At 40.3% G+C, this 27,289-nt stretch overlaps 1 protein-coding gene across 1 annotated transcript; it reads right to left on the bottom strand.

Annotated features, from left to right (window-relative positions):
• Positions 1-2,025: 2,025 nt before the first annotated feature.
• On the bottom strand, positions 2,026-26,389 carry LOC139736507 (condensin-2 complex subunit G2-like). The gene is made up of 25 exons (XM_071647257.1): positions 26,300-26,389; positions 25,685-25,828; positions 24,670-24,790; positions 23,842-23,911; positions 23,044-23,131; positions 22,493-22,627; positions 21,213-21,307; positions 20,506-20,668; positions 19,562-19,654; positions 18,499-18,624; positions 17,675-17,854; positions 17,039-17,191; positions 15,960-16,182; positions 14,557-14,816; positions 13,803-13,880; positions 12,992-13,062; positions 12,070-12,280; positions 11,016-11,177; positions 9,642-9,761; positions 8,803-8,988; positions 7,482-7,581; positions 5,830-6,005; positions 4,977-5,209; positions 3,793-4,029; positions 2,026-2,107 (listed from the first exon to the last, which is right to left on the bottom strand). The coding sequence occupies exons 1-25, from the start codon at positions 26,387-26,389 to the stop codon at positions 2,041-2,043; spliced, it is 3,582 nt and encodes a 1,193-aa protein (XP_071503358.1). The 3' UTR covers positions 2,026-2,040.
• Positions 26,390-27,289: the final 900 nt, after the last annotated feature.

Here is a 27,289-nt window from a genome sequence, read left to right as displayed (position 1 = left end):
ACACGTACACGTAAACCTTATTGCAAATGAAGTCATTCAGACCGTTGCATTTACCTTGTAAACATACTTAAAAAAAAAAAAAAAAAATACTATAAAAAAAAAAGGAGAGACGAGCTACAATGTAAATGTAAATACAGAAATGGAAAATCATGACTGCCTAATTCACCCTATTCAGTACCTCATAAGCCAGCTTTTTATAATGGGGTTTCAATGTATACGTTTGTGTCTCCCGACATATACATACACATTGAGAGCCTGTACGTGTGTTGGTATGTACAATACTACAGTGTATATGTAGCTCCATTTATTGGGTGCAACTCTTCTCTCAACAGAGACAGAGAAATGGTCATGGCTACCTTTGGTAGAGTATGCCATGTATCATGATCAACAACAGCAAGTCAGATGGAAAATTAGCCAATTATGTGTGGAAAGAAAATGGATACAATTCCCTTAGGTCAATGAGGATTATGACATTTGTACCTGTACATTTGATTTTTTTTTTTCTCCCTGCGTAATCAACCACAACTATCTGTACTCAACTGGGCTCTTTAAAGTCCAAAAATAGACAAACTGGATTGAAACATTATATCGTGTGCAACATACAAGGCACATCAGGCATTAAGGAAAAGGAAATGACTATCGAGAACTACTGAATAGTGATCTTTACAGTTTTCTTACCATTTAAATCATTTCTTTACCAGACTGACTGATATTGTATGTTCAAACTTTACGCACATAACGACAACAAAGCGTGCCTGAAAGTTTGGCCATCATGGCTAAAACTTATGAATGCAATCTGGATTTCATGTACAAAATTTGTACCAGGGCTGTGTGTAGTAAAATGTTGTATATACAGTATCAGAAGGTAAATTGCATAGTTTGACAAGAGGTCCTTGTGGAAAGAAAATTACAGAAACCATTCTTTTGGATAATGGCCGCGACCAAACTTCAATCCTGAAAACTACAAATTCTGTACTCACTACCATTTGATGTCTCTGAAAAAGTGATTAGCAGAGATTGGTATTTTAATCAGGGATAAAAATCTTGCCATAAATTACATAGGCATCTTCAACATTTTGTTACACTGTGCCTTTGTATACTGGAATCATTATACAGTAGTCACACAGGAGACAACCACAAACAAAAAAGTATTTCTTCAGAAACCTTGCATCCATACATGTACAATATATGGACTGTGCTACATGTGTTAAGTAAAACTTAAAACAAAAACAAAAATAAGGAAATCCCATGCAGTTAGAAGATACAGTGTATATCTTATATGAAATTTTTTCCACACAAATACAGTATATACATGTGAGCCATACAGGGTTTCATACATATACTTCTGAAAAATGTAGAAAGCGGATAAAGATTTAGTTCAACCATACATCAGGCAGTCACTTCTAGATAACAGGAAAGTGCTGACTAACCCCAAAGTTATGACCAATCTGATATGGTGACCCCACTGAAATGACACAAGTCATTCAGGAACAGTATAAATATGTCTGTACAGTACAAAGGTATACGTTCTTAATGTACAATGTATGTGGAAAATACATGCCAAAGTAGACATTAACTGCAAGCTATATTCTATTAAATGAATCTGTCTATATAATACATCACTAAATTTGTGATGCATTTTTCTTTGACAGTACAGATTGTGACATACCGTATAGTTTGCGGTCTACGTTTTACATCAGGTACCATAAATAATGAATGCCACAGAATGGATTACAGAGAACTCTGTAAAAGCGAAACTTAGCGAAAATTAATTGTTTGTGCTCGGCCAGTAAGACAAATTTCACAACTTTTTAATCTCTCAGACGGTCAAGATAACTGAATGAGAACTTCAAACTGCTTACCGCTGCCACGGCGGTGGTTATGGGGTTTGGCTGCACAGACTATGGTAAAAAGTAACTGGTCCGCAATACACATTTGCATTCGCGCTAGTTTTGTGTCCTGTGTCATGTGAAAATTTCCACTTTTACAGCACTTTAGGAAGAAAATCCATTGATATTCGAGAGATATTGCTGTCTAGAGTCATGCCATCCCACCAACTGCTTCAGAGATTTGCTTCTGCAGTTCTTGCATCTGGTCCATCATGAACCTGTACACAACAACAACAGAGAGAGAAATACATATGTCTGTAATGAGAGGAAAAGAAAACTAAAAAGAGAGTGAGTGAGGGGAGTGGGAGGGGTGAGTGTGGTGAGTGAGGGGAGGGGACGGGTGAGTGAGGGGAGGGGACGGGTGAGTGAGGGGAGGGGACGGGTGAGTGAGGGGAGGGGACGGGTGAGTGAGGGGAGGGGACGGGTGAGTGAGGGGAGGGGGAGGGGTGAGTGAGGGGAGGGGACGGGTGAGTGAGGGGAGGGGACGGGTGAGTGAGGGGAGGGGAGGGGTGAGTGAGGGGAGGGGGAGGGTTGAGTGAGGGGAGGAGGAGGGGTGGGTGAGGGAGGGGGAGGGGTGAGTGAGGGGAGGGGAGGGGTGAGTTAGGGGAGGGGTGTGTGAGGGGAGGAGGAGGAGTGAGGGGAGGGGAGGGATGAGGGAAGGGGAGGGGGAGGGGTGAGTGAGGGAAGGGGAGAGGTGTGTGAGGGGAGGGGAGGGGTGAGGGGAGGAGGAGGGTTGAGTGAAGGGAGGAGGAGGGTTGAGTGAGGGAAAGAGGAGGGGTGAGTGAGGGGAGGGGGAGGGGTGAGTGAGGGGAGGGGAGGGGTGAGTGAGGGGAGGGAAAGGGGGAGTGAGGGGTGGGGGAGGGGTGAGTGAGGGCAGGGGGAGGGGTGAATGAGGGGAAGGGGAGGAGTGAGTGAGGGCAGGGGGAGGGATGCATGGTGGGGGGGGGGGGGGAGGGGTGAGTGTAGAATGGGAAGAGATTGGGGTGAACTTTCGGATATGATCCACCAAAGACACTGAACTGGAGATCAAATGCTCTTTCCCTATCAGTTGAAAGAAAATAAATTGCTTTGATCTTTGATCTTTATGGCTTACTCCGCAATGACCTTTTACAGTACATTTCTCCTCTACCGCAATGTCCATGTTTAGACTTGGAACCTCTTTTCATGGGTAAATCCATGATCACTGTTTATGACTTTCAAGGTGGGAAAAGAGGGAAAAGGAGAGAAAGTGTTTCTTAAATGTGGTTGATAAGTAGCTTGTCTGAGCTCCATGGATGCCAACCTTTAAAATAGCACTGTGGTGTTCTGATGGCTGAAACAGTGAAGGAAAAACAGTATTTTCCTCTTCCTGCAATAGAAATGTGTATTAATACCATTTAGGGAAGACAGCATTTCCCATGAAACCTGCAGGATGTTCTGATTACTCTTGCCTCCTACACAAATCAGGAAACCTAATTATCTCCGCCAAGGCAGGATATTTTTTCATCGGTGTTGCTTTGTTTATTTGTTTGTCTGTATGCAAAATGACTTAAAAAGTTATAAATGGATTTGGATGAAACTTGCAGGAAAAGCTGACAATGACACAAGGAACAGATGATTAAATTTTGGTAGTGATCCAGGCATTTTTATGAATTTTCGAAGGATTTTTTTATCCTTTGGCAGATAAGGTCAATGAACTTGGGAGTGCAAGCTGCTTGTATTTGAGGTTTGCGTACGGGCATTAAAGCATGTGCTCTGCTCGGGTGAGGTGCCGTGCAGCTGGAAGCTGATGAAGTAAACAAAAGGCTTCCATATTGGGAAATTGGTCGATATTCAGCACGTGTGTATGGGTGAAAATGAGCTGCTTGGCAGAGGTCTGCACTCTCAGAGTGCTTTTCTAGTTATGAAAGACATCAATACGTACCTGTCCGGATTGTTGTAATTCTCTTCTCCCTCTTCATCCTCTGCGTCTCCCTTGACCGCTTGCTGGACCTTCTCCATCTGCTGCTGGACAGCAGTCAAACATTCCTTGATGCCGCACCCTGATGCCCCTTTCTTGTCCCGTGCCAGGGGTAGGAGAATGTGCAGGGCTGCCAGCAGGGCGGGGCGGGTCTGAAGGGCCCCCACTGACACGCAGTGTTCCAGCTCATACACAAACGACCTGTGTAAAACACACACACACAGAAATGATATCAGTGAGGGAAAGATTCCTATCATCACAAACCTGCCAAAACTGAAAATGTGGAAAGAAATAGGACCTCTCTACAGAAAACAAAAAACAAAACACAAAACAAAACAGAACAGGGTATGGTCCTATAATAAATGTAAAGTTTAATTCTTTTGAATATTCTGTATTCTTTCTAAGTATGCTTTAAAAAAGATGGCATATAAACTGGTTTAGGACGACTATCCCCTGCAGAATCACCCCAGATCCCTCGCCTGACCCTAACCCTAATCCTAATCATGACCATAACCCATATACTAACCCTAACCCTAATCCTAATCCTGAACCTTATCCTATCACTATTTAGCCATGAGGTATTTGTCCATGAGGGGAAATTGTCCTGATATGTATAAACAGCCTAACATTTTGCCTTAAGTGAGATAAACCGTTGTAACTGATAGGAAGTTTTAACTCTCACCGTCATATTAAATTTCTGTTGTTCAAAGGCATAGAAAAGTGTGACCAATTGCACTGCACGATCATGTGTGAAGAAGTCTTATTGAAAGTTTGCATTTATGGCCACTTTTCCCTACTGTATTTTAAAAGTAAATTTACATTAACAAGACTATTAACACTAAAACAGCAGATTAGGATAAATTACTGTAAAACATGATATATTCGCGGCATGAATTTTTCGCGAATTGGAGCTGACGGCCTTTTTTGCGGCATGATATTTTCGCGAACTGCCACTGGCATTCAGTGCATATAGTGTAGACAAGGACTTTCGCGTGCATTTTAATTTTGCGAATCTTGGCGCTCGCGAAATTCGCGAAATTAAAATGCACGCGAACATTCCTTGTTTTACAGTACCACCTTGTATGTCTGTGGCTGGAAGCCATGCATCCTCCTTGTATGGCTCATGATTGAAACTCCAAAATGCTCACCTGAGGAGTGCCTTATTACTGCCAACTGTCCCAACGAGGAACCCCGTCAGGGTGGGGAGTTCTGCCGCACTCTCGGCCACATCGAGGGCGCCCTCCGACCGGACCACCGCATCCGTCATCTCTCCGACACAGGCTGCCATGCCGGTGGCCAGTGGGTCGTCGTGGTGACCGTCTGAAGATTGGCTGGTCTGTCGCAGGATGTCTGAAATGGCTGGTCTGATGCTCGTCAAAGTCTGTTAGGAGGAAGAAAAGAGGCCGGTTGTTAACCTAAAGACATGAAATATCGGAATAATTTATTCTTTTCCTCTCAGTGGTAGCTAGATGTAAAATAGTCCTGCACAATGCGTACTGAATAGGAAGGAAAACCACAGGAAGCCAATCTAATGTCAAAATTCTGAATGAATGAATATTAATATTAGTCTTCCTCTGAAACCGCTGGCCTCCTAAAGATCATTTTTAGATCATATTTTTTTCATAACTACATGGGCTACCTGCTCGATATTGTTTTAGGGTTGTCTTTCCCTGGAAAAAGAACTTTTCCATACCAGTAAACAAACTGATTTTCTAGGCAAGACAGACCTATGGTTTACCAATTATATGTTTGATCTATAAAAAAAAAAATTAAAAAAAAAAAAAAAAATCATACAGAATTACTACTTTCGCATGAATTCTAAACTGTCTCCTTGAAAGCAAAGAATTTGTAAAGTGCAGCACTAGCGTTACAACAGTTACACATATTGGGATGGGTAAATGAGCAGCCCTTTTACAACTATGAACTTCAAACACAACATAAGTGATTTCAACTATCAATGGTGATTTCTGCTAGAAGCGACAGTCAAACAATCACACATGCCTGTTGGAGCTGACTGGTGCTCCCTTCTTCTTTGCCCGCCGTGTGTCTGAGAGCCTTGACAAACTTGGTGAAGAGGTCTGCCACCACTTCATGCTGTCTGGCATCATGGGTGGAGCTCCTGCGTCCTAGATGACACATGACCTTGGAAACGAGCGGGACAAAGTCCAGCACGGCGTCTGCAAGAAACAGAAATGCATCAGCTGAATGGAATCGGCCCTTGAAGGTTGTACATCCCTTTTGCAAATGTCACAAAGTTTTGATTACATTGCAGCTCATGAAAAATGTCTCCCAATATTGTGCACAAAATGCAATGGTAGTTCACCTCGGGGTTTTTAAAAAAGAAATGAAAAACAAACTTTATGTCACTTGAGACTATGCTCCCCCTTAGAACAGAGAATAGTGATTGGAATTTTTAGGCCTCTACATAAATTCACTGGAAATCTACAGTATTTTTCCACCTCCATAAAGAAGTTTGTAATTTTATTATTCGGAGGAAAGGTCTGAATTACTTGCCTCTACAATATACCACCTTATGAAAGGAACCAAATTTTCAGATTTACAAAAGGGATACACAAACTTTTAGTAATATGCCATCAATATCACTATCGCATTCAGTAAAGAGCAGCTACTGTACTCTGTAGATCTGAATGGGGCATTGTTATTCTAAATGATCTAACACATGCAGTTTAGTTACTACAAGCTGATCTCATTAAAAACAGAACCAAGTTTTGACTGCAGCCCATACCTATACCGTATTGTCTGCAGTTGTCAAGAGCAAGAGTGCGGCAAGGTGGCTCCATCAGTAGCATATCTGCCTTTCAATTGAATGGCTCACGTTTGGGTGCGGGTTTGAATCCCAGTTAGTCTTGCTGAGCTATGTTCTGTGTTATCATGCCATATCCCCTAGCAGAGGCAAAACACTCTGTCCCTCAGAAAGTATATAAAATGGAGGTAACATGTGTGAGAGAGTCACAATCCACACTAGTAAAAAAAAATATTCTTCATTCATTTATTGCAAAGGGCAGGGTGCATTACCTGCTGAAGTGGTATGTCCCAAGTATATACCCCATAGAAGACCAGCTAGTGCAGCTGAATATGGGCTATCCAGCCATCTTGTCTTGTACAGATGGAATATGAACAAACAAACAGAGTCTGAACAGCTATCTATAATTTGATGGTTTGTTAATTTCATTTTCCATCCGCTAAGATATCAGGGCCCTGTTTTATGAAGAGTTAAAATTGATTATATAGTTGATTTCTATCATAAGTCTATGGCAGCCTGTGTATTAAGGAAATTTGTAATTGATTATATCTTTTGGTAAAACGGGGCCCTGGATAGCTCATATTCAGCTGCACTAGCTGGTGATCCATGCGGTCACACTGTGAGTACTTGGGGTGGACTACTTTACATGGTTAGGCACCCTGCTCTTTACGATGAATTCAAGTGGGATCTTTAACGTGCATGGGTAGTGATTCTCTCACACACGGAACATCCATTTTATGTCCTATCCAAGGAACAACACTGCTCAGGAAGACTCACTGAGATTCGAACCTGCGCTAGAACCCATGACATTCGACTGCAAGTCATAAATGCTACTGACTGAGCCACCTCGATGCCTGGGGTGGCCCACTGGTTGATTGATATGCCATACCTGTCTTCAGCAGTAGGTGGCAGAAGTCTGCCAGTCGGGACCGGAAGCCATCGGTGCCAAACCCCAGCATGACGACGTCGCTGCTCATCTTCATGACAACCTGGAAAAAATGTTGGAAGAGATTCCTCAGGCTATCTCCATATCTAATACTTAAAAGGCATCAATATCATTTGCAGATGAAACAAAAACCCAGCTTTAGTGCTACAAAATAGTTCTAAAATGTGAGTTAGGGATAAAAACAACAAATGCAAAAAAGTTAATCAGTATAATCAATACTAAGTATTGTTAAATATAAAAAATCTGAACAATAGTTATAAAAAAAATTGTCTCTAGACTAAACTGTCTACAGTTATGGTTTAGTGAGAAAAATAGTGTCCTTATATTTTAGGCTTTATTACAAAATTGTTATATGGTAGAATGTTTTGCGATACAATTGACCTACACATACATGTATGCATCAAATGTGATAAAACATTTTCTAAAACCTGCTCCCAATGGTAAACAGTACCTTCAAATTCTGCAAAGAAAATCCCATCTTTCAACTGAAGTTGAATAACAAAAAAAAAATAAACAAATAAACAACCCAAAAAAGAGAATGATTGCATAACCCAAAGTGACAAAAATAATGATCAGATACCTTCTCTATGTAACATAGCAAAATACCAGGAATGTGACATACTACCATTAGGTACACATTACTGCAAAAGTGGAAATTTTCGCGGTGTTGAAATTTTCGCGCATTTCGCGCAACCCGAAACTAGCGCGAAAATAAAAGCACGCGAATATTTTTGCTTCCCATATGTTCCAGTAGTTGATGCCTTGATTCCGCGGAATTAAAAACACCCGAAACTCTTCTTACCCCGCCGAGCGCGAAAAATTAGTCGCGCAAAAATATTTACTTTTACAGTACTAAGATATGATTGCTATGTGACTGACTATAGAATATCAATAAAAATGGATTTAATCAATCTTTTGCTGTCTCGGTGTTAATATCATCAGGGACAAACTTTAGAATATAGCTTTAAAGATCACTTTTGATAGTAATCAGTCATTGCTTTTTGCCATCCACACTGACATACATGAACCATTAGCTCCATCAAATGATGGTACTGCAAGACCTGTAGTTATGTACTCATCTAATGCCACGTAACTTATGAAATATGAAGAATACAGTGAATCAAAGGCCGGTGAATGTTTCAAAATGAGGCACTAATGTTTATAACTTCAAGTGTGTTACATTTGAAGAGTGACAAATATACAGTCTTGAGAAAAATGCCCAGTGCTCTGCCATGGCATTGGTAAAATACATAATCATACTCACTGTAATGCAGTCCTTGGCTAACTTCTGAACAAGCTCCTCTGATGGGGTGTCCTTGCCAGCTCTCTCCTCCCCAGAGCTCTGGGGGAACAATGGCAGGAGTTCCCTGTCACACCAGGCAAAGAGCTCATCAAATACGTCAGCCACCTGACAGGGTTCGCTGCCTGTGGGACTACAAGGCTCAGCATTCTGAAATGACAACAATGGTAACAGAATATATTGTGAAATACAGGAAAATAACCTTTTTCATAGATACTTAAAAAAACACTGTTTGTTCAGTACCCTAAACCATTGATCAATAAAAAGAGTCAACAACGAAACAAGGTTTGGATTGTGATGGCACAGGTTTAAATAACTTTCACTTTTTGGATATACCATTAGTTGAGAAAACTTGCTTACAATAACAATGCTACAACGTGTATGTCCTTATCTACCCAAGGTAGCCTCTAAAATGTCTATACTGCACTGCTAAATGGCTCTGACGCTATTACTATCCCAGCAAATTGCCACATTACCATTATACACACATGGGTCGAGAGCAACACTGAAAGCAAGACATAGATCTTTAACGTAAACGCCAGGCAAGATTCAAACCCTGGGATCTTCTGTTTGAGAGTCCAGAGTCTCAACCACTACACCACAGTGGTACTGACTTTAATAAACCCATTGTGTGCTGTGAGTACTGATTGGCACAGAAAACTCCATAGCGATGTACACACTGTCCAAAGTCCCTAGCATAGAATAGGTTAACCTGACAAAAAAGAACATCAAATGCAGGACTGTGTGACTGAAACTGACTGAGATGAAGATGAGATTAGAAAACGGAGATCAGATGCACCCACCTCTAGCGATTGAAGATGGATGCAGACTCGACAGTAGGCCTGGAGGGTGGTGACCAAGACCTCGTCGGAGACCAGATCGTTGAGGGTTCCAGGACTCAAGAGACGCTTCTCTAATGCCGGCTGTGATGGAACGCATCAAGAACGTGGAAGATTCTTGATAACATGCGGCTCGTATCTTAATGTGATGATGTTTGTATGTCATGGTGGCATTCACATTAATCTCTTAAACATGCAGCATATATCTTTATATGATGATGTTTATATAACGTCATGGTGGCGTTCACATTAATCTCAATAACATGCGGCATATATCCTTATATGATGATGTTTATATAATGTCATGGTGGTGTTCACATTAATGTCGGCAATCTAAATGTCACTAATGCTCAATTTCACATGGGAATGTGCCATATTTTACCCAGAAAAGTTTATTTTTCTGCAACAACTACCCCATGGTGAAAAGAGTGATACATTTGCTTGAAGAATTACAAAGACAACTTCTTGATTATGACAAAGATACTGTTTTATAATATGCAATCATTATCTATGTCAACAGTTGCTCAGTTTCAGGGGCCTTGTGTCTAGCTTTCTCCATTCAACAGAAAATCTTCTGCCAAAAGTCATACATCTCTGACTACTTGAAGTTTGTTTGCATGCTTGCAGGCCATGACAGCACTTGCTTTCCTAGTAATCGAAATACACAATTTTTCTTGACAAGTTATCTTGGACAGTATTATTAAAAAGTATTGAAAACTGTGTATTTGCAACAGTAACAAAAACACCAACATGTGAGACATGACTTTACATAAATCATGAAAGACAAAGTTGTGCAATAATTCATCTAATGGCTTCCTAAGGCTGTGTTCACATAGAAGTATTCGCTATCCGCTATTCGCTATTCGCTATTCGGGCACCGAGTACACCATCACCCGCACCGTCAACTCACCATCCCATGCAGTGAGGATTTCTTCCTCCTACATCCAAGCAAATCTTATTAACAATTTCTAAACTGCATCAGAATGTCAGTCTACATGCTTATTTTTGCTAAAGGGCAAATCCAGACCAAAAGTGTCATTATTTCATAAACGAGAGATGGTATACGCTGCAAGAAAATCGAACAAGCTCGATTCCCACTTTGCTATACTTTTTGCAGCTATTCGGCACTTTCGAATAGTGCCCTCCTACGTGAACCGGTGTGAGGAAATCCTATCGTTTGATTCAAGCTATTTCCTTGCCCTCGAAAAACGAGCCCGAATACCCGAATAGTATACTTCTATGTGAACGCAGCCTAAGCGACACTTTTTCCATAAGACAATATTTGTCGGGGAAATTTTCCCCCATTATTCCTGTGTATCAAATGTATCAATATCATACCAGAACCAACTTGAGACTGGTGACCATTTCTCGCAGTGCCGACGCCTTGGTGTCCAGCAGGACCGTTCGACAGGAGTAATTGGTCAGCAACCAGTCTAGATAGGCCAGAGCCAGACTGGGTTGCGGCTTGATGGGCTCTGAGAAGGCCACTTTCCTTTTCTTCTGGGCTGCCCTCTGCGGGTGAAATAATGACAATACCATAGACTGAATTAATTATTACTGGCATTGTTTTGACATGAAAGTGAGTGAAATATATCAGTGTGAACCATGACTGCAAAATAAAAATGACAATTCTTCAAAAGGGAAGAAAATCAATTTTTAATGCACTTTATTTGGACCTTTTTTTTTTTAAAGTGCATCCAGCCTGATGGGTGTTACTCCCTCTTTAAAACAAGTACTAGTTTATTTGTTCAGGGCTAACTTGACTTTGTAGCAGTGGATTAAAACCAAATGTAGCATGGAGTTTGGAGTTTAAAATTCCCTGCCGTTTCATCATGATCGACATCAAAGTTTCGAATATCCTTCAAACTGTCTTCAGGCAGACGGTGTCTGTCATTGAGGTGTGGGGAAACAAGTTGAAGTCTGTCACAACCAATAACTAGAAAAGCACTCGGAGACCGCAGAAATCTGCCAAGTAGCTTATCTCCATCCATACACACATGCTGAAATTGCGCCCAATTTCCCAAAGATAAAGAAGCCTTGTGTTTGCTTCATTAGCCTCCTACTGTGTGGCGTATGAACCTCAAATGCATGCAGCTTGAACTCCAAAGTTCATTGACCCTATGTACCAAAATATTAAAAAAATCCCTCAGAAATTCATAAAAATTCTTGGATCACTACCAAAATCTAATCATCTGTTCCTTGTATCATTATCAGCTTTTCCTGCAAGTTTCATCCAAATCCATTCACAACTTTTTGAGTTATTTTGCAAACAGACAGACAGACAGACAAACAAACCAACATTGGCAAAAACATAACCATTGTGGAGGTAATAACTGAACTGCATAGAAAGCCAATGGATTTTTGACACAGTGGTTCTATGAGGGTTAAGTACCTTCTTAGATGATCCTGTGTCTTCCTGCTCCTCACCATCCACTCCTCCATCGCCATGGGAACGCCTCTTCAGGGCGGCCTCCAGCCAATCAGAGATGAGCATGAGGGCATCGTTGCCCCGCCCCCACAGGACCAAGCACTGGAGGAGGGGTCCGTAGGCGTCGGCTGCCGAGGACGGGGGAAGGCTCTTGAGCTTGGACAGGCAGCCATGACTGCGGGATGAGAAACACAAGTTTTGTTATGGGGAAGTCACACGCAGCACTGCTGCTTTTCTGACTACCGTAAGCATGGTCATTTTTGTGTGAATAACCTTTGGCCAGGTAAGATGAATTGCACATATTTTTTAAATTCCATGGAATGAAAATGCAAAATAAAATTACAGACAAGAAGCAAAAAATTAATGTGTTTTTATTTTTCCACTAGTTTCATGTTGCAGGAAATGTTGCATGCAAATTTCCACTTCTATAATACTGAAAATTACGTCACTTCTGAGCGAATGAACTGAATCATATCTTTTGAATTAGAATTGTTCTAAATGACAGCTGGTAAATCATCACATTTGGTATCCTACCAGAACCTGAATCAGGCATCAATATCTTGTGATTACTGTGATGCCATGACAAATATTCTTTTGTCAGCTTTGTCTACAGGGAGACAAGGTATATTCAGTTTCTTAACGGGAAGTCAGGAAGAAAAGTAATGAAGATCATGTTTTGTAAGAAAACTTTAATCAAATCAGAGATATAATATCTCATGTATACAGTATTACTACGCCTTTTTTTTTTCCTTTGCTTCTTCTGTTATGATGTAAGATTTCTGTGTCATGTAGTATTACTTCTCTTGAGGAAAAGCACATACTGTTTCTAGATTGCGGACTTCTGACAAAGATATAGGAACTGAATTGGGAGTATTTTGGGTCTAACCTGAAGGCAGGGACTGAAGATGCTGGTAGGAAGGCAGCAAGCACCATCACGGCTGACAGAGACCGGCCATCCTGAAAGGGGAAAAGTGACAGTGGTCCTTGATCATTCATTTCTTTATCTACCTTCACAGAACACCAATCAATAATTTATGATGAAAAATAGATGATTTTTTTAAACAGGAATTGGAAGGGAAGGAAGATGAGTAAGATATTGGCAAAGTGATGAAAAAAATGACTGTTATTACAACTATTTTTTTAACTGAGTGAGAATATTTTGCATAGAGAACAGACAAGGACATTCCAACAAGTTTCCCTTTTTGAACTTGGGAAAGAAAAAAAAATCTACTGATTCATTCATACAATCGTGTGAGAATATTTTGCATAGAGAACAAACAAGGATATTTCAACATGATTCCCTTTATGAACTTGAGAGAGAAAAAAATTTACTCCTAATTTGCTTTCACAGGCAAATACTCCTTTGCACAGGTACTTAAAGGTGGACATTTCTTCTTCTTTCTCTGCCAAGCAAGGGCAGTTCTGTTACAATCAACACATGTGACCACACTATCAGGACTATAAATACCTCATACTTAATAACGTTTGTAACTAGTGAGTAGTATTGATATAGTTCGACAGATTGACACAGAGTGACTTCTCCTGCTGTGTTATCAAAAAAAGAGGAAATACCTTCACTGTGTGACTCACAAATATTGTTTATTCACAGCATAACTTAATGCTGCACTCACAGTCACTGGCTTGTACAAACAAGAAACATACATGAGGGAAACAGAAACATTTCTTTGTGTCCTTACCTGGAAAGTGGCCAGAAACTTTGGTAGATCCTTGCTCAGTCTTGTTACCAGTTTCTGTTTGGTAGCCTGATTCACGGGCTGGATAAGTAATGTGAGAACAACAGCAGAAATTTGGTAATAATGGCATGTCCACACGGTGCAAGCAGAGCTGGTAAAATCTGGATTGAGCAATTCGGGGATATTCTACTAGCAGTTACACATTTATGAAGAGATACGGGTAAAAATCAGTGTGGTTTGTCAAGTGACTGCTTGTAATGTCACATTCTAATAAAAAAAACAACAACAAAAACACCCAAAACATTTTGAAACACAAGCCCTGTTTGCGGATCACATTTTCTGTCCTGAAAGTGTACTTAATTTATACATAGATGACTAAATTCAAGACAAAATTTGAAAGGAACCTCTCATCTGTGGTATTGTCTAGAAGTACAACCTTTGACAGGAAAGCCTTGTCGAAACAACGGTTATTCCACACAGAAATGTATAAAAGAGAACATAAATTGCACTATAGATAGATTTGTCAAAAATTCGAACCATGAATGGCTTGGGGTTAATGCATTTCCGGTAACAAGAAGAAAGTCTTGCAAACATTTATAGGGCACACAAAAGCTGATGACAAGATGCAATTAATCATTCTCCTCCATAGTCGTAATTTGCAAATTTAGATAACTAGTATGACGTAAACAAATAAGCTATGATAATGCAGGACTGTGCTTGTTTGAAGGAAGCAATGGGAAATTGGGACGGGTCTTACCTTGGCCAGTTGGTGGGCAATTCCCGTCCACAGGATCGCAATGATCTCAAGCATGCCGTCGATCACCTCCTTGTCCTTGAGGGAGAGACCTTCCTCATTCTCCTTCTCTTCCTCCTCCTCCTCCTCTGTTCCCTCCATCCCTTGCTCCTCGTCTTCCCCACCAGCCGCTGACGTGTCTCCCCCGCCTCCCCCGATGGAGCCCTGCTGGGCTTGCTTGATGCAGCCTCTCACGCAGCGGCAGAGCACCAGCATGAAGTCAGCTGAGCAGACAAACCACAAGGTTAAAGGGACTGTACAGTACTGGTTGAGGAAAGGAATTCATGTTTTGAACATTTCTAAGTGAGATAATGAGAAACCTCTTATGAAATATGAAAGAGCATGTCATTTTAAGAAGGATTCAACGTTTATTTGATGAAAATTGGTTTTCAAATGGCTGAGATATCAAAAAAAGTGATAATAATAAAAGGCGACAGGCTACAACTTTATTAGGATCTCTTTGTTTCACCCTGTTTTTGGATATCTCAGCCATTTCAAAACTGATTTTCATCAAGTAAACTTTTGATACCCTTTAGGATTGCATGCTCTTTGACATCTCATAGAGTGGTTTCTGAATATCTCGCAAAACGTTAAAGGCTAAATCCTCACCTCGACCAGAACTGTACACACCCTTTAAGGCAAGGATTCAACAGGGTTTAACTTGTGCTATGAGACCACAGCAAATTTACTTGCTGGAAAGTGATGCTGTCTATAAAATTCATTAGAATTTCACAATACCATTGCAACTTGACAGACAACATTGTGGACATATGCAAACACAAGAAGTGTTGGTGTTAAACTTTCCAAAACATTGCTGTATCTTTCCATGTCTTGAAATTAAACTGGTTGAGTTCATCACTAATTCTAATGATCAAATAATGATACTTCATCACAAACCCTAGAGTAATGCATGGTGATTCTGAGCAACTATATGAAGTTTGCTACCACTTCTTTACTGGACCATGTAACAGTAATTTATAACAATTTACAGCACAGGAAATAATGTCTTGATTCTTTCAACTAACAAAAAATTGCTAAGCTTTCTGGAACTGGTACAAAAAAACTGTGAAAAATAGGTAATATAACATAGAAAGCATGATGGCATTTTTTTTCATATAAAGAATCATGTGGAAAATCAAATTGCGCTGTAGTCGTTAAGTAAATGGCTGGAATGAAAGAGACTGGTTATTTTGTCTAAAGATGAATCAGATCCTTCAAATCAAACTGCAAACTAATACAGTAAGTCATTATATCAATGATGACTGAGGTTTTATTGAACACATGAATCTTTCCATGAAGAGTAACTAAGTGATTGCGATGTTGGTATATGATGTTATTTGCACATTGGTGGATATGAGTACACCTACCGGCTGTCGCCACCGACATGTGTTTGTGGGCATACTGGTAGAAGACGCGGGCAGCTCCGGCGTTCATCTCAATCAGGGCCATGAGGCGCTCCACCTGGACGCTGGCGGGATGGTCCGTGGGCTGGAAGGAGCTGAAGACGAGCTCGACGATGCGCCTAGCAACAGGAGGCGAGTCCATCTCCAGTCTGGCCAAGAGGTCCTCAATAGGGACAATGCTCCACACCTTGAGATTGAGAGGCAGAGAGAGGGGGAGAGGGTGTGTGAGTGCAAGATGTGGTGATATGCTAAATTGTTGTGATGAGGTGGCAACGTGGGTGGGGGAGGAGATGAAGATAAGGATGAGGTTATGTATTCTCTACTGTATATGGCTCATATGCTACACACTCTCAACAGGAAAATTTGAGGAAAGTTTCATGCAGGGTTCCCTTTTTCCAAGGAATACTTGAAGGACAGGATCACTTTCATACATGTTTGGATCGAGTGAATGTGGCATTATGAATGCAGCATCAGTAGAAGAACACATTAGTGAGGAAAATTAGACAATCTGTTCAAAAGTTTCTATGAATTTTTAAAGATTCTGTGCAGTCATTGCTGGATGACAAGACTACTGCAGTTTGTGATGTCACATGCATAGAATGATATATATACAAAATATAAAGAGAATTCTACAAAACTTCTTTTTTTTTTGTTGAAAAGTAAACATTCCCCGGACTTACTACCGACATATGTTAAGTGTCATATCATTTTCCCTGCCGAGTAAAAGAGGTAAGTCAAGTGCTCTTTCATGATGTGAGAAAAGTAAAATTATATTGTATTTTCTTTATATTTTCTTTATATAGTTGTATGCATGTGAAAATAATCAACTGTAGTAGTCTCGTCATACAGCAACAGTGGTAAAATAACTTAAAAAATTCATACCTTTTGAATGGATTGTGCAATTTTCCATAAACATACACTGATGTGTTCTACTAATTTCGCTTCATTCAGTAAATCCACATATTCATAAAGGTGAACTTGTCCTTTAAGCTATATTTGTCATGTTCATGATGAGGAGAGAAATGAAATTAAAATTTGCCCACCTTGATGGTCTTGTAACCTTTGACCTTCAGCAGTAGATCCACAAGTGTGATGATGACCTTCTCCGACGTGTCGTGGATGAAGTGTTTGAGGGATGGAAGCAGATTCTTGAGAAGCGGATGACTCAGAGGGTTGTCCACAACAAAGATCAAACCCTTGAAATTTCAATCAAAAGAAACACTCACATGTATATCTCATAACATATTTTGAGTTCTTCTATTAAAGCATACCGTACTGTATTGTACTCACACCAGAGGAGCACTCAAACTCTCCTAAAGTGTACCGTACTGTACTATGGCAAGCCAAAAGTGGACCATTTCCTCGATCATGCGCTCCTCAAGCGTACCAAAACCATACCAGAAGTTGGCATAACAAGAATGCACATAACGCGCACATAAGTCGTAATGCGAAGAGTTCATTCCTTTGTTCGGAACATCTCTAAGTAGCTCAAGCACACCAGGTGTATGACCCTGTTGTTACAAAATGTGCAACCTCCTGTAAAAATAACTCATGAGGTATGCTCAAAGCTAAAATACTGGCACAAAATGATACAGTACATATTGGATCAGTTCGCTTTGGTTCACTTTTGAGCACTTGAACAAGGCATTCATTAAGTAAATTTGCTCAGCTGGGCATACCTTGAAGACTGCAATCCTGACGTCTGTGGAGCTGACGTCGAAGGCCATGTCCTGGATCAGCTTGGACAGGAACGTGGTCAGCACATGGGCCGGGATGAGCTCCCAGAAAACGCCTAGAATCCGACACACCCCCTGGATACCGGTCACTCGCACCACGGGGCAGGGGTCGTCAAGGAAACCCTTCCAAGGATGGAAGATGGAAAAGATTGTTAACTGTTTATCTACACCACTCTACCCTAGCGAAATGCTGCCCTATCACTACAATAACAACGAGGGGTTGATAAAACTGTTCCTCAATATTAGGGCAAAACCACTGAACAAGAATTGTTCACACACAAGTTAAGAGGGGACGAATGTACCCCCTGCATCTTTTTAACTCATATCAATGATCCCTCCCCCAAATATATTACTACCAGGCAAACACAGTTTTAGGGATCATACAAAAAAAACTTGAGCGATTAACTACAGTGTAGAACAAGGGCAGGCTTTAACAAACAAGCACACATATGGAGTAATATATATTCATGACTTGTATGCACGTGGCCAGAATAAGACATATTTTCTTCATACTGTTGAAAAGATGTACAATGGCTTCAAACTGTGATCAATCTTGATCACGCATTTGCTCAAAATAAAAGGCTTGTGAGAGGACGAGGGTACAAAAGAGCCTACATTTGGTAGTCAGTGAAAAAATTGGGGCCAAATTGACACTGGCTGGTATACAAAGTAACTTCCTCGCTGCTAATCCATCCATGCATCAATATGGAAAGGTATCAGCAATTCCACGGGGACTGAGCGCATGATGCACACATTGGAAAGCCTACCTGTAAGATGTCGATCTGCTTTTGCAGGAGGGAGTCCGTGTCCTCCTTGGATGCCGTCGGGTCTTGGAGGGGGAAGGCATCGATGAGGAGGGCGGCCGCATTGGCTCTGACCGCAGCATTGGCCACCTGGATGGAAGGGAACAGGTCATCAGTACAGCGTTGAAAGGGTTCAGAATCCACACAGAAAATAACTAGATTTCAAACAGGATATAAATGGGCAACATCCAACAAATGCAACCTTTATTCAGGGCTCCAATTCAAAAACCAAAGCTTATGCCCAGCCATTAGTGAGACAGTCCTACTCACCCTGGTTTCCTTCCGTACATCAGCCATTAAACATGGGCAGCATGCAAACATATGATGGCATAGAGTGATAACAAAGTACAGTACATAGCACTACTGCATATAGTAACCTACTACAGTCCTGTCTGTACAAGCAAACCCTTACAGTGTGTGGGTCAGGAAGGACAAGAGCTTGGCTTGAAGCAGGTAGACTATAAAAAAAAAGGCAGGGTTACTTACTTCTTTTTCTGGCAGCATTTAATTTGTGTTTGACCAAAGTGGCCGATGTGGAATGAGGCTTTGTGCAGAGAAATTGCCCACAACAGTTTCACAACTCACAGACTATACTTCATACAAACTTACATTGATTTTGCATAGCAACACAAAGATGTTGAGGCAAGCATTCACAATTTTATCTACCTATCTACTGTCAAAATGGATATTTTTTTGTGTGAGTAATTTTTTCACGCTTGGCCGGATAAGAAAGATTAGTTTTGCTTGTTTCTAATTCCATGGAATCACAGCATAAGCTATCAAGTACTGGAACATATAGCAAGTAAAAATATTCACATGCTTTTATTTTTGTGCTAGTTTCTGGTTGCACGAAATGTGCAGAAATATAACACCGCAAAAATTTTCACTTTTGCAGCATCTATCCATCTATTCATCTGCCTATCTATCCATCCATCTATTCATCTGCCTATCTATCCATCCATCCATCTATCCACAAATGCCATTACCAAACAAAAAACCAACCCAAGTACAGAGCAGAGTTCCTTACATTGAAGGCCCTCCACAGGATCGGCTCATAGAGGTCCAGGAGCATCTTATCCACTCCCTGCTGTCGCTTCTGCTTGGTGAAGTAGCTCAGGAGCTGCGGAGGATCGACAAAGACAGGTATATCATAATTATGGAAGCAGAACAATATATTGGCTCAGGGAAAACAAAAAGGCACAGTTATGGGCTGGATCATAGGTTTCAGAGGACCTTCGGGTGGGTAGCATGAATAATCTCTGGGAAGTATGGTTATTGCAGGCTGGCCCACTGCTCGTAGAGGCTAAAATCATAGATTGTAGCATCGTTGAAATGAACACTTTCTCTTTTTGCAAACGTGATTGAACGATCTCTCAGGTAAGGTCATGCTTATAAGATAGCAATGTATTTAGGAAGGCAGATCAATACATAAAGTTCAGTACACTTGTTTTATTGGTCAAATGGGTGACAAAAATTCCTGTAATATATCATTCTGTCAACAATATGGAGTCATTGCAGTCATACTGAGGTCTTCAGAGTTAATCTTGATGCTTACTGCAACCTCTCCTTTCACAAAATCATACTCTTGCGATGAACTTCATATCAATGACAAATTCACTGCTTAAAGGGCAATTCCACATATTGTCAAAATTTACTTTCATAGAGTGAAAATCAGATGAAAAGATAGGTAGAATTTTACATCAGAATCGGATGAAAGATATGGAAATTATGGAATCAAACTTCACCTATTTTCACTGGCTAGCAGCATTGATCGCTATCCATATGCAGATAAGCCAAGGTGACAAAATTGTTTGCGTGGAAGGAGAGTAGAGAAGACATCTTTTCAGTATTAATCACACACATAAAAAAAACAAAAACAAACAGCCATGTTTAGGAATGCAAAGGGATGTTGACATGCTGCATATGGTTCACTGTCACACGAGGGCGCTACACAGGCCTGGGCGTGCTTACCTGTCTAAGGATGAGACTGAGGCTGCGTGTCCCGACGCGTCTGGCGTGGATGGCGCAGTGCATCAGGTCCTGGATGCAGCAAGTCTCAATCTTGGCGCTCAGTGGAGGGGATGCGTTCCGCCACGCCTTGAAGTACACCTCCCCATAGTAGTCGAGCATGTTCCTGCCACGGCAATGAAAAACAAAGTACGGTACCGCATTAACACGTCTGAAATTTTTGACATTAGGGGATCTTCATCGTTTTGATGTCTCTGCAAATCAATGCTGCACATTTGATCTGGGTTTTGTTTCATGGAGCAGTTGATGAGCAATTTCAACATAATAACTGCAGTTTCCCTGGTAGCAGCTGGTCCATGACAAATCAGCTTTGTGCATTTAACTTGTAACATACAGGTTTTTAATTGGCAATTGGCTGCAATTCTCTTTGTGACAAAAGTCCCTGCATCTCTCTAAAAATGGTAATTTCAATAAATTGAGGTGGTACTCTTGTTGTTGTCGAAAGGATGGAAACAAATTGTACGGAAGATCAGGAAATAAAGTACAAAAGTAAACTAGGGCAAGACTCGGGCAAAAACAGTAAGTAACCAGAATTAAAAGAAAAGAGGAAAGTACATGTATTTCAATGAAAATTCAAAGAAATGGGTGGGCATTGACATGAAACAAATGACCAGATGAGCAATGTTAAACAGTGGCAGCAGTTTCCTTACTTGGGACAGGACGGTAGTTGGTTTTTGATGGCAGCATGGAGACGCTCCACCAGTTGTTCCTCCAGACCAAACAGGAAACTGAGGAACTTGCGACCCTGGGGGAAAAAAGGTTGCACACATGAACTGTGAACAAATGGTAAGGAAAATTATGTATTTAATATGTAGACAGTCTGTCATTCTTAATTGCATAAATTTAATTCTTACTGCCCTCCAACAAGAACCCACACATTAACAAACTAGAATAGCACTAAGACAGCGCAGACCACCACCAAGTGGATCATTCCCACCAATACACGCCATGCTGAAAATCATCCAAATTCCCAAAGATAGCTTTAAAAATAAAGATAGGAGTTGTTATACTTCATCAGCTTCCTGCTGCATGGCTCCTTGAGCAGAGCACTCACTTTAGTATGCATATGCAAACCTTAGATATGCACAGCTTGAACTCCATAAGTTTATCGATCCTATTTGCCAAAATATTTACAAAATCCTTAAAGGACAAGTTCACCTTCATAAACATAAGGATTGAGAGAATGTAGCAATATTAGTAGAACACATCATTGAAAGTTTGAGGAAAATCAGACAATCCGTTCAAAAGTTATGAATTTTTGAAGTTTTTGTGCAGTACCCGCTGGATGAGAAGACTACTGCAGTGTATGAATAACTTAGATGTCACATGCGTACAACAATATAAGGAAAATATAAAGAGAATTTCACAAAATTCCATCTTTTGAAAAAAGTACACATTCCCCTGACTCGTTACCGACAAATGTTAAGGGTAATATTATTCCCCCTGCCTTTAGAAAGAGGCAAGTCAAGTGCACTTTTATTATGCCAAAAAAGTGAAAATATGTTGAATTTTCTTTTACATTTTCTTTATACTGTTGTACGCATATGACTCACAAGCTGTAGTAGTCTCCTCATCCAGCGGTTCCAACACAAAAATTTAAAAAATTCATAACTTTTGCATCGATTGTGCAATTTTCCTCAAACTTTCACTGATGTGTTCTACTAATATTGTTGCATTTTCTCAATCCTTATGTTTATGAAGGTAAACTTGTCCTTTAAAATTTCCTGGGCTACTACCAAACTTTGTTCATCTGTTCCTTGTGTCATTATCAACTTTTCCTGTAAGTTTCATGCAAATCTGTTCTAAACTTTTTGAGTTATTTTGCACACAGACAAACAAAGAAACACAGACAAAAAACATAACCTCCTTCCTTGGCGGAGGTAAAAAAAGTGCACAATTTCACAAAGGTCTGTAGAAAACGATGCCTCACCTCGTCCACCTTGAGGTAGGTGGGGCTGATGATGCACTGCTCAAGGAGTTCCTTCAAGGCCTTGCTGCTCTCATCGGTAAGACTGAGATGGGAGAAGGCCTCCCTCATGGTGTACAGGAGCTTGATGTCTGCACCCTATGGGAAACAAACCAACGCAGGTTAATCCTGTCATCACTATTAGTGAGCTGTTGGTAAAAATTTGCCAAACTGCTCTGCTGGTATTTCAGAAATTCACCTACAGTACTTTGCCATGAGAATGATGCAAGTGAGATAAAACATATTTGTATGAAACAGCATGAAAATCCCTCACATAGGCTATTGTGATACATGAAAATGAAACTGTTGGGTTCATAAACGTTAATGCTTAAAGCAGAATTTACCAAAAACATAACATGTGGATTCAGAGAACACATAAAGTGTATTTGGATGCATTCCTCTGTAAGAGAGAAGAGTAAATGCTTATCTCCCGGGCTTATAAACCTGAAAGCCCCTTTGAAACCGATATTCTCCAATTACTGAGAAGGGGAGTGGATTATCATTGCTAGACTCACTGTTCCACTGGGCTGGAGAGTCTTCACTAGGAAGTACATGATGGTGTTGGGGACAAGCAGTTCTCGGTCAACTAGCCCTGAATTCCACCTGGATGGAAGAATGACAGACATAAAGCCATGGAAAGACTCGATATACCACCCACCGGTATATATACAAACCCAGAATATTACCAGAGATGAAGGGAGCTTATTTGATTTTGTTGGGCTTTGAGCATCTTGCTCAACACAAGTTTATCTAGTGCTTGAACAAATAATAATTCCTTTCATATCTAAAACCTCTTGTCTGAACATTAATTTCACGGTAACATTATCAATCAATGTTTCCTCTGATTTCTCAAGAAAGATAGACATTCACAGGTTTGAGGTTACCATCCCTCTAATATTCACATAGCACTTTCTTCACAACTGAAACTAGTAATACAGGTGATTTTTAATTTAATGATTTTTCTTTGAGCTCATGACATTATCTCAATACCACTCATTTGACAGCCATCTATATTTCTGTTGAGTATCTATTTCATATGGTCATGTTTTTGTTTTTTAAGACTTTAATTTTTTTTAATGAAGAACTTTACATATATTTCTTTGATATGTCTACACGTATATATCCTCTATCTGTGTATACTTTGTACATAAAGCTTGTCACTCCCAAGGATTTGTATTGATATATTTCAATGAGGCAGCAATGGATTATTTTCTGAAGAGATAATTTGAACTGGAATGCTGACTTATTTCTTTGTTCCACCAATGATTTGAATCCAGTTTGAGAACTGACAGATTACCCTGATCCAAACTCACCAGGATTGACAGAGCTTGGCAATGTTGTGCTGCAGCTTGCTGGCTGAGTCTGGTAGGTCCAGGAGAACTCCTATGTCAGGTTGAAGGAAAAATATGAAATCACAAAAGAGAAAACTGTCCAAAGCCAGAATCGATTACAGTATCACCCTAACCCCAAGGGCCTTACAATATACCATGCATACCTGCATTCATGAAAGATGTTGCTGATCAATACCGAATCACAGCTGATCTAGAATATGAATACCTGGTAGTAATTTAGGGAAACTCAGCAAAATTACAGTGAATGTGGACACTGGACTATGTATGTTATATATAATAGAATGGCAATATGGTAGTGCAGCTGCAAACATACCGTGCACATCATTTCCTTTTCACTCTTCCTATGTACCTCATGGTAAAATGGTTGACTGTAAATCTGATTCCTTGTTCGCACACCATTGCTCTCACATATTAAGATTCTTTTGTTCTCAGCGTGTACTCAACATTTGTGATGTTAAAATCACATCAAGAGGCACAATATGAAAAAAATAATAAGAATAGTAATCAACACTGTCATTTCAAAGCCAGCCCATAACTTTTCAGGTGCATAGCTGCATGAAACTATAAGTGTGTGGGCAAATTCAAATATGATTTAAACTAAATCACGGCCCATGCTGAAAGAGGTATGAGAAAATATTGATTCCAGTGCTGAAAAGGGTCAACGCTGCCAACTGATAGTTAGTGGGGATTACGTGATGAGCACCAGTGGAAAAAGTCACACTACAATGAGGACATGATATCTGCATGGATACTTGCACTGATCAGACATCAACCACAATTCTATCTCACCATGTAAGATGGTCATTGTCTCCACCATCTTGTCCGGAGTGACCGGCTTCTTTGCCTCCAGGCAGCAGTTGCCCACGGTAACGATTCCTTGGAGGCATTTCAGTACTTCATCTAAGACAGACTGTATGGAGCAGGAGGGAAGGGGGTTGGGGTAAAAGAATATGAATTTATTGGTTTCTGGTGGAAGTATGTGTTTTTTTCCCCCTAAGTTTTTAATTCTATTCAGTTAAATTCCTGACACATCCTGCTCCGGGTGTCCCAGGTTCTGGGGTAGGCAGCAGGCAGCTGGAATGTCTAACGCCCGCTCTCATGAAACTCTGTTTAAGGGTCAATGTGAGTCATGTTGCAGCTTTTCATGTCAACCATAATTAATCCAGAGGGCGTTAGGCATCGCAATTGTGCCTGTTTGCCATATCTGGCATGTGGATGGTTACCAATAACTTGGCTACCCTATGGCTATACTTCTTGAAGAGGGATGGAGAAAAATATGATTACAATGAACCCAAACTATCACTTCTCATCCATGACAAGGATGAGCATCAGAGTTTTCCAGCCTTCCTGCCCTCATTAAAGTGATGTAGTGGCAATCACATCCTAATGGCTGATATCGAGAGCTGAGAACAAGACGGGCTGTAGCACTGTAAGATCTTTGAAATATACACCCTCCTGGTTCACAAATACTGTTACTTTTCCCTTGTTCATTTCCGCAAAGTGCTTGTCTGCTTAGTAGCAGTGCAATGAACTTCAAATGGAGACATTCCCACAAGGAAGTTAAATTGATTAGAAATATTATTTACGATTAAAATAGTAGACACATTATCTGAGTTCTCATTACCTAATCTTGCAGAGTACAGGAGTGAGCCACCACAGTATACACTGTTATGCTTCGGTTCAAAGAATGGAATGGAATGAACATGTGTGGGTGTGTCCCCATGAACATTTTGGGAAACAGGTTTACAACTCCCTGACATCCTACCAATAAAAGAACAAAAATATGTGAGAACCATGATCTCACCTGCTCAATGGGGTCAGCCGATGGGTTGAGTTTGGCCAGGGTGCGGGCACACAGGTCAAACAGGCCACCCCACAGCTTCTCCTGCTGCTTTTTGGACACTCCTTCAAGCAAATCTCCAATGTTGAAGTCATCAGACTTTGATCTCTGAGGTAAAAAGAAGAAAATATTCTATTACCACAAGAAGTGTTGATATTACTTACTAGTATTACTACTTCTAGTTCTATCATTACTTCAACTACTACTGCTTCTGCAGTATTTTCTACCCACCCTTCATTAGAATTGATGTATTTTCTGCACAGTCATACCATGATACAGCTGTATATTTTGACTCTCTCTCTTGGGTGTAGGACTTTCATTGTGCATTCTACCTGAAGAAACGTGTTGTGACTTTGAACAAACCTTGGATAGCAAATATTCACACTTTATAAGAGAGGTTGCAAAGAACAATCAACATATCAAACATATATTTAAACATTCAGGGAGTCCCCGGCAGACTCGAGGAGACTTTAAAGCAGTGCCATCCTGGAAGTTATTGATACAGATGATGTAATAATGCAACTGCAGTTTCGACACTTCTCCCTTTTGTTTTGCAAAGCTTTGATTCTAGTTTCTCACATGTTTGTCCTGAAACTCCAGAAAGAGCCGACAGTCCTCAGCTTGGCACACCGCCAGGAATTCCTCCTTCTGTTTGCTGCAGGTCACCATGGTAACAGTCTCGCAATGTCAGTTTACTGAAGAAATGAATAATCATTAAACAATGAAGCTTTGATATCATGCTAGCAATTTTTTTTTAAAATAAGAAAAACAAAACAAAACAAAACAAAAGTAAGCACAAGACCTGGACTGGGATTTCACTATACAAGAAAGGTAAGTTGATTCTGATGTCACAAAACTTTCTTCACAGTAAGAATATTCTATTATAAGCTATAAAACCAGTGGATTTTCAAAGCCTTAAAACAAAAAAAGTGACATCTTTGGATTATTACCGGAAAAGTTTCACACGTGACTGAATAAATACGAATAGATTACAAAAAGAACACATCAATCAATGTTCCTTAACAACCATCACAGTATTTAAAGCAGGGAAATATATTCTTTCTGATTTTAGACTGATTGATAAGTGCTCTGAAAACTTTAGTCTCATAATCAAAGTAGTTATCACGATTAAAGTGCCTCATCTGGCAAAATTGTGAACTTATATATGGTACATGTATATCTGTAAATCAAGTTACAACAACAGAGTACTGAGTAGTCTATGATAAAATTTTTCAGCTCAATCAAATTCCAAAGTGCAACTGCAAGTGGAATTTGCATTTGCAGTTGCATAGACCTCACTGCTGCATAGACCTCACTGCTGCAATTGCATAGACCTCACTGCTGCAAAACACACTACATGTAGGTTCTGTGGAGTCAACTGGAATTTCAGAATCAATAGGGCAGGGGCGGGCGGCCATGGGATTCGAAACTGCAGTAAATATATGGCATATTTGAGGCAAAACTTTAGGTAGACTCTACCAGTAAACTTGTCTTATAAAGTTATACTTTTACAATAAACAAACTTCATATCCTCAGGGTGATGATAGAGGTGGCATGGTAGGTGACCAA

The sequence above is a fragment of the Diadema antillarum genome, unplaced genomic scaffold (genome assembly GCF_040938485.1).
Source record: "Diadema antillarum isolate AM-2024a unplaced genomic scaffold, OU_Dant_1.0 seq00000649_RagTag, whole genome shotgun sequence".
NCBI lineage: Eukaryota > Metazoa > Echinodermata > Echinoidea > Diadematoida > Diadematidae > Diadema > Diadema antillarum.
This window is presented reverse-complemented; position numbering and strand designations above follow the sequence as displayed.